This window comes from Eutrigla gurnardus (assembly GCF_963514095.1).
Source record: "Eutrigla gurnardus genome assembly, chromosome: 9".
NCBI classification, from domain to species: domain Eukaryota; kingdom Metazoa; phylum Chordata; class Actinopteri; order Perciformes; family Triglidae; genus Eutrigla; species Eutrigla gurnardus.
In genome coordinates, this window is record NC_139923.1 from 27,883,386 (window position 1) to 27,890,885 (window position 7,500).

At 45.0% G+C, this 7,500-nt stretch overlaps 1 protein-coding gene across 1 annotated transcript in view; it reads left to right on the top strand.

Moving 5' to 3' along the window:
• Positions 1-7,500, top strand: part of hydin (HYDIN axonemal central pair apparatus protein) — a 54,110-nt gene that overhangs the window by 16,302 nt on the left and 30,308 nt on the right. Inside the window, exons 13-20 of the mRNA XM_084016870.1 lie at positions 92-256; positions 342-494; positions 2,993-3,231; positions 3,327-3,612; positions 3,689-3,832; positions 3,969-4,112; positions 5,477-5,569; positions 5,931-6,151. Of these exons, the coding sequence (XP_083872996.1) occupies positions 92-256; positions 342-494; positions 2,993-3,231; positions 3,327-3,612; positions 3,689-3,832; positions 3,969-4,112; positions 5,477-5,569; positions 5,931-6,151 (1,445 nt within the window). The remainder of the gene's footprint in view (positions 1-91; positions 257-341; positions 495-2,992; positions 3,232-3,326; positions 3,613-3,688; positions 3,833-3,968; positions 4,113-5,476; positions 5,570-5,930; positions 6,152-7,500) is intronic.

Below are 7,500 nucleotides of genomic sequence, written 5' to 3' on the forward strand. Positions count from 1 at the left end.
CCATCTACCCTTCTGTTGTTACTCTATATGTACTATAAACACCGAGTCTGTATGCTTGATGTTTTCCTCCGTGTCCACCCGTGTTTTCCAGGAATTTGAGGAGGGTCCGTCGCTGCGTTTTGTCAGTTCGTCACCCAGAGCACTGATTCTTCCTCACAGTTCAGAGGAGCTGCCTGTGCGTCTGCTGGCGAAGGCATTAGGAAGGCAGCAGCACACGCTCCGGATCGCCGTGTTCGGCAGCCTCCAGCCGCCGCTGGTCAGTGAGAGTCCTCGTGTGATGATGTGATAATGGTGTCTTTGTCTAAAGTACACAGTTAATTCTGTTCTCTAATCTGTTCCAGGAGGTGGTCTTGTCATGTGTCGGACAGGGACCAGTAGTCCACGTTCAGAGCCCACAACTGGACTTCGGCACGATCCCCGTTCTGACGGACATCTCCCGAGCCCTGCGCCTTTCAAACCAGTCTCCTATCCCGGCCCACTTCACTGCTTGCATGGTACGAACGCAGACACACCTCTGAACACATGGATTAGCGCTGTCAGGCCGGCGTGCACATGCTAAATATAGAGAAACGAATAAAGCACAACTTCAGATCCAGGTAGGATGTTACTTTCTTTAAGACTGAATGATCCACTTCCTTTCATTTTCCCTGCTCACTCATTGTAAACAAAACTGCGACCTGAGATCTGCAGTTCGTCATAATGGCTGTTTCACTTGCCTTCTGAAAAAGCCTCATCACTGGGACTCCACGACGAGCAAACTTGAGACCGGAGCTATGACTCAATACTTCCTGCAGTTGACCCTGTCCTCTCCTCTGAGGCGCTGGCGAGGGAAGGAGTTTCCCCCCGCGCTCTCAGGCGTCAATCGATGCGGATTCTCCTTGAATTGCATTACATCTCACTCAGCAGGCTGGCAGAGAGCCACACAAACAGACCCGATGACCCAAGATTGCAGCGATATTACGGATAGTATCCGCACTGGCTTGTCATAAAGGTGACCATGACTCCTAATCTATGATTTTATTCATACAGCCCAATATCATGCATTTGTAAAACATCTGCTCAGCAGAAGACAGCCTCTGTCCTCGGACCTTCGCAGCAGATAAGGAAAAAAAAAATGCTTTAACGCAGTGTCAAACTATCTTGACAGCCCGTGTGTAAGATGAAGAATAAATAGTGTCCGACAATCCCTTTTATCTTACTAACAGACTTTCCTGTAGCAAAGTTTTCTCCTGTCAGAATATGATCAGAGATACAGAGATGAAAATAGAAACTGCATGACAGGACATATCCATACATAATGTGGACAATAAATATCATGACATTTAATACAAAAGAAAGAAAGAAGTTATTTTAGTCGCGTTTTCTCAACCAGAAACATGAGCCACACATGTTACAATACATTGATTCTGTTCTGGCAGGCTTCATGCTGGTTCATGCTGGTTCATGCTGGTTCATGCTGGTTCATGCTGGTTCATGCTGGTTCATGTGCACTTCTAGCTGTAACGTACGCAGCACCGATTTGGGTCCAAAGCCCTTCCGACTTGTGTTTCATTCAAAAGCAATCGATGCGTATCAAGCTGTGGTTGATGCAGCAGGTTTGATGTGATGATTGAGATTCTAGTCGTCTTGCTCGTCTCCCTCTGAGGACTCAACCCCCGGCTCCTTCTCCTCTTCTGACTCGGCCCACCCCTCTGCTATGCTCACCCTTGTATCGACCCACACCAGGTTCACTTTCACCGGCTCCTTTCCCCGATCATACAGATGCTGAGAAAGTCATCTATGACTCCTGAAGTCACTCACTGGTCAAGTGTTGCTGTTTGTTGTGGCGTTTTTCTTCAGAAATGTCCTGCAGAGACACCAAACTAAGGCCTCATATATTATCTCCCCTATATTATTATTATTATTATTATAAGAACAACCTCTGCTTCAGGCATCACGCGTGTCATTTGCAGTGTTTGAGGAAAGGCATTCATCTCTGCTGATGAACAGTCCGCCGTTTTGTCCCATCGGCATCCAGAGGCCCAAACTTCAAAGCATCCATCGCAAGGTCATTCTCAAACTCCCCAATTAAAACTTTCTGTTCCAGCCATTCATCAACACAGTAGCTGTTTGGAATATTGATTGAGATTCCAACCATATATATACACTTCTCCTGTGCCTCTCATACACTACCCATTATCGTAATCATAGCCAGATATTTCATCTTACTTATGTCAGGCAGGGAACCTCTGCTCTACTTACACTTCGAGGATCTGATGGCACGCCGAAAATATTGATGTGATTATGACGCTATATGATATACACATCTATCTTTGCTGATCCATGCATGGCGTCGGCCTCGATGGCCTCGTGTTCAGCCCAGTTAGAGGAAAGTTCCCCCACAACAGAGATCATTTCATGCATCACATTTCAGCCACTAGCTGCTGTAAAGGCAGGCATCAAGTAACGAATACAAATACTGTGTTACTATATCTATACTTTTACTCTTTACATTTTTTCTCTCCCTACATTTAAAAAAAAAAAATCTGTTCTACTACTATATGACCTGGGATTCAGCTAGCCTTGAAAGAAAATAGCCAGTAAATGTCTTTCATATGGATACTTTTTACTTCAGAGCCTGTACTTTTGAAAAAGAATTTGAATCAGTACTTCGACTTAGTCTTTTGTGTATCTGTACTTGTACTCGAGTATAGATGTCTGTACTTTTGAAAAAGAAGTTGAATCAGTACTTCTACTTAGTCTTTTGTGTACTTGTACTCGAGTATAGATGTCTGTACTTTTGAAAAAGAAGTTGAATCAGTACTTCTACTTAGTCTTTTGTGTATCTGTACTTGTACTCGAGTATAGATGTCTGTACTTTTGAAAAAGAAGTTGAATCAGTACTTCTACTTAGTCTTTTGTGTATCCGTACTTGTACTCGAGTATAGATGTCTGTTCTTTTGACCCCTCCGTCATCGTGAAGGAACACCGAGTGTGTGTTGTGTTTCCTCAGAGCTCTGGAAGGTCCTTCGGGCGAGTCGAGCCCAGCGAGGGGGAGGTGCCACCCGAGAGCGAGCTGGAGCTGAGAGTCGTGGCTCACCTGAAGGACACGCTTCACTTCCAGGCCAGACTGGAAGTTTCCATCCAGGACAGTCAGACACACAGCGTGCCTCTCTCCGCCACGGGCTCCGGGACCACCATAGTCAGCGACCGGCCTTTTGCTCCCGACCTTGACCTTGGCACACACCTGAGGTAGAACACTCAGTAATGATATGCTGATTTATAACTGATACTGCAGGACCGACGGTGTGTCTCACCTCCTTCCTGTCTTCGGTGTATCCCATAAGCCACGAGTCATGCCAGTACCACTTCAGGCTGACTAACCACGGCCAGCGGATGCAGCGGATGTACTGGAGGACCGATGGCTTCTTTCCCGCCACAAAAACCCGCTCCTCTGGGGGAACCGTGCTGCCACCCATCCCTGCTCCGGGGAAGAAGGACGCTCCAGGCTGCGGATCTCCGCTCTCCTCTAGCAGAGGGAAGCCGGTGTTCAGCCTCAGGCCGTCCCGCGTGGAGCTCGCCCCGGGCCGCTCGGTGGACATGGTGCTGACGGGATCTTCAGACTCCCCCAAGGTGAGAAATACACTTGACTTAACTTAAAGCACAACCAGTGAGCGTGTACATGTACAGTTCATATGTTCCTCCACAGGTGGTACGGGAGCGGCTGGTGTGCCATGGCTTCCTGGGTCACCACGGCAACAACGAACTCATCATGTCTGTCGATGTGACCTGTCGCTTCGTGGCACCGATGCTCAGCTTTTCCTCCAAGCGGCTGACATTTTACATGGAGAAGGTCGGTACTCAAAGCTGTGGTCTTCTTTCTGAAAATCAGCTGAGCCTCTGAGACAGATTTGGAAAAAGCGTAGGTCAGAGGCCTTTTGGGGATGTAAATCATTTAAAGGACTGATTTAAACTCTGCTTTCTAACAGGTCCCAGACCAGAGTCTAGTTCCCGTGTATGAGAAGCTGATCTTGGAGAACGTGTCCTCTCTGCCTCTGTCCCTGCAGCTCTCTCTCACCGAGCCGTTCTCTCTGTGTGAGGCCTCGGGATCCCAAAGCCAAGCTACCACCAAGGTACACACCTTTCACTTCACGCTTCATTGTCATCTGTTTTTCATTTCATATCCTGGGAGGAAGAAACCTACTGATTTGAGTGGCACAACCATCCATTTCAACTTGAATCTGCAGTCTTCTGTCATCTACAAACACAGCGTTGTTTAATGAAAGTAACTCATGAGGATTTTCTGGAAATCGTTGTTAGTTTTATATATTAAAAGCCCCGTCAGTGAATTAGAAATGGATAACAGTTCCTGTAGGTTACGGTTAATAGACTGTGAATAACTCTTACAACCCCACTGTGAACAATCCAAACTTTGCCTTCAAATGTAAAGCCAACCTGTGAACTCTTCTGTAAATGTTTTATTCCACTTTTTAAATGATTCTCCCGACCTCTCTTTCCTGTCTCTGGACGTTTTATATCTGATCAGAATTTCCCTGCTATCAAAGCTTCTTATATCCCGAGAAATAACCTTAAATTATCAAAGGGAAAGTACAAATCAGCAAAAAGAATTAGGAAGAGACGGGTTCTCTGGTGTGGAGGGAAAAACCTCAGATTCGTGGACAGTGCCTTGCTCAAAGGCAGGCCCAACGAGAGCCTGCAGACCTGTTGAGCTGAGCTCGGACCGGGGGGGATTTTCAGCCATCGTTGATTTGCTAATTTAGTATTTCAGATTTCAGCTCTTGATTCATATTTCACAATGAGAGTTGTTTATCCAGCAGCTGTAACTTGATTTGCATTGAGTGACTATCGCTGACTGACCTTTGACCTGTGTGAGGAGTGCTGCTGAGTGTGTTTAAAAGGGTCCGAGCTAAATGGTGATAACAAGATAGTCGACAATAATAATAAAGTGGTTCTTGTTTTTGGTAGTTCAGCCTAATTCTGTGTTCCTGTCCATCTCGTCTGTAGTGGATTTATTTCTTGTTTCTTATTTATTATCACAGTTAATGTGTTGAGACGGATCCTCTCTCTCACTGCAGATGTTTTCCTTTATTTTGAGACGATACCTGTGAAAAACACTTCACTTCATGCATACTCTTTACTTTACCTTCCTTTTCATTTGATCACAGGTCAAACTTTCATTCTCAGAGTTGATTTAAATGCACCATTAAAATGCTTTTCAAGCCCCCGGCAAATATTCTGAATGACGCCAAAGAGAAGCAGGATATTTTAATATGCTTGGGTCGCATTTTCATTCGACTGTGGGAAGGTTTTTTTAAAGGGTTGTGACCGTATGCTTTGGGAGCCATCAGATGAAAACATAATGTAAGGATTTTCCATAAAGCAAGACCAGATTCTCCAAAAAATACTGTATTTGTTGATTATCACGTCAGTGATACTAACTACCTTCATGCTTTAACTCTCCTCTGTCTTTTCCCAGTCCATGCTTCTCGGTGGGGGGAGGCAGGCTAAGTTGTGGGTCTGCTTTAATCCAGCTTACTGTCGGGATCGGGTATCACGAGTCCTGGATGAGGTAACAGTAATGCTCTCTCATGTAATGCTTTGCTTTTGCCATCCTGGGGACACATACTGACCTCTCTAGCACCCTCAGCCCGTATGGCCGTGGTTCCCAACATGATTTTGGGACCCACACTGGGTTCACGAGGGGATTAAAGGGATACTACTTTTTTTAAAAAGCAGTCTTATTGATCCAGAAGCATGACAGGCAACATTTTCCTGCAGAATGAGTACTTAAAATGCATTGAGCTGATAATACTTACATACTTTAAATAAGAATGTAAATGCAGGATTTGTAATTGCAGTGGAATATATCCACCGTTTAGATATTTGCCAGTAATGTCAAATATGTTGGACACATGTCTTTTCCTTGCCAGCTCCTTGAGATCCACTACCAGGGGCAGCCACAGCGAGACACGGTGGCGCTGCATGCCGAGGTCCACTTCCCCAACCTCCGCTTCTCCACCGCCGCCGTGGACTTCGGCTGTGTGCCCAACTGCACCAAAACCCACAGAGAACTCGTCATCACCAACTGCTCCGCGCTGCCGGCGTCCTACCACTGGGTGTTCCTGGACGGCCACAGACACAGTACCAGCAGGTACATTCACACTCTCATGTATGCCACATTTCACCTGAAAAGGCACAGAGAGGTCACCAGAATGTAGCCAAGTGGGGCTAAGTTAGTGGTAAAGCTGTTTTATTCTTACTTCCATTGTGTGTAGAACAAACCGATGTTTAGTACTGTAGCATCCTGAATAGATACAAGATTCAGGGACCGTATATTCAAACTGTCCGTGGGGATGAGTTAGTAGAGTAGCTGTACGTTTAAGCCTCTGAATTGAAAGCTAAATCCATTATAAATCCTCCGGGGGAGACAGATGTACTGATTGTTTTACATTGTGCCTCTCTCAAGCCTTTGTGTTGGCTCTCCTCCCTTGAAATGGACTGTGACTACTATAGTCTGTCTGTCCATGAACCAACTAACTGCTATCGCTCGACAAGATGTATCCCCCTTTACAGTCTTTTTACCCCTCCCCTCCTCTCTCATATGTTGGTACGTTCTGCTCTCCTCCTTGTTCTCATCTCCGGGTTTCACACAGCCTATTTATCTTTCTTTTTTAATCTTTTTTTCATCCCTCTCCTCCTCCTCCTCCTCCTCCTCCACTGCCTGCTCCCTACCAAATCCTTCATCCTAACCTTCCCTTTCTTTTTTCTTCACCCCTTCCCCCTTAGATTGTGACCTCTCTTAACAATCTGTCTCATAGGCCGGCCTGCTAATTAAATGGAGACCTCACTCTGCGTACTCTCTCTCCGAAAGTCTCCCTCACAAATCCTGCTCTATCTAGCCGTGTTCAGCTAATTACATCCCTATCAGTAATTACACCGCAGCCCTCGGAGAGGGGATTTTATTAGCGCAGACTCTTTTCTATCCAACTATTCCACTGATGGATAGAGGTAGTATATTTAAATACTGTAACTTCTCCTCTTTAGGAAGCTTATTCTGCCTTTTTATTGCACTGTAGCTACTTGTATTAATGCATGATGGACCTGATCACCGGCCAGCTGAATCACTGACGTGTCACTGAAGAGGTATAACGTTGAAATGGTGGAGAGATACAATTCAACTTCATTGTCATTGCTATGTAAAATACTCCTGCATTTATACGCTGACTTACAGGACAGAAGTATTTTCGAAATGTACTTGTGGTTCAGCAGAAGGGTAATTTAACTGTAAGTATGTACAACAAAAACTCAAAAGTACAATAATTCCCTTTAAAATGTAGAAAATAAAAAATATAAAGTAGCATGAACTGGAAAATGAAAATCCAACCACCTCAAACTTAATTATAATACTCCTAATCAGACGGAAACTCCTCTTTCATTAGCAACACTACTTTGAAAACTTGTTTGGTGCTTTTTAGAATATGAGTCAAACTAATTGGAACT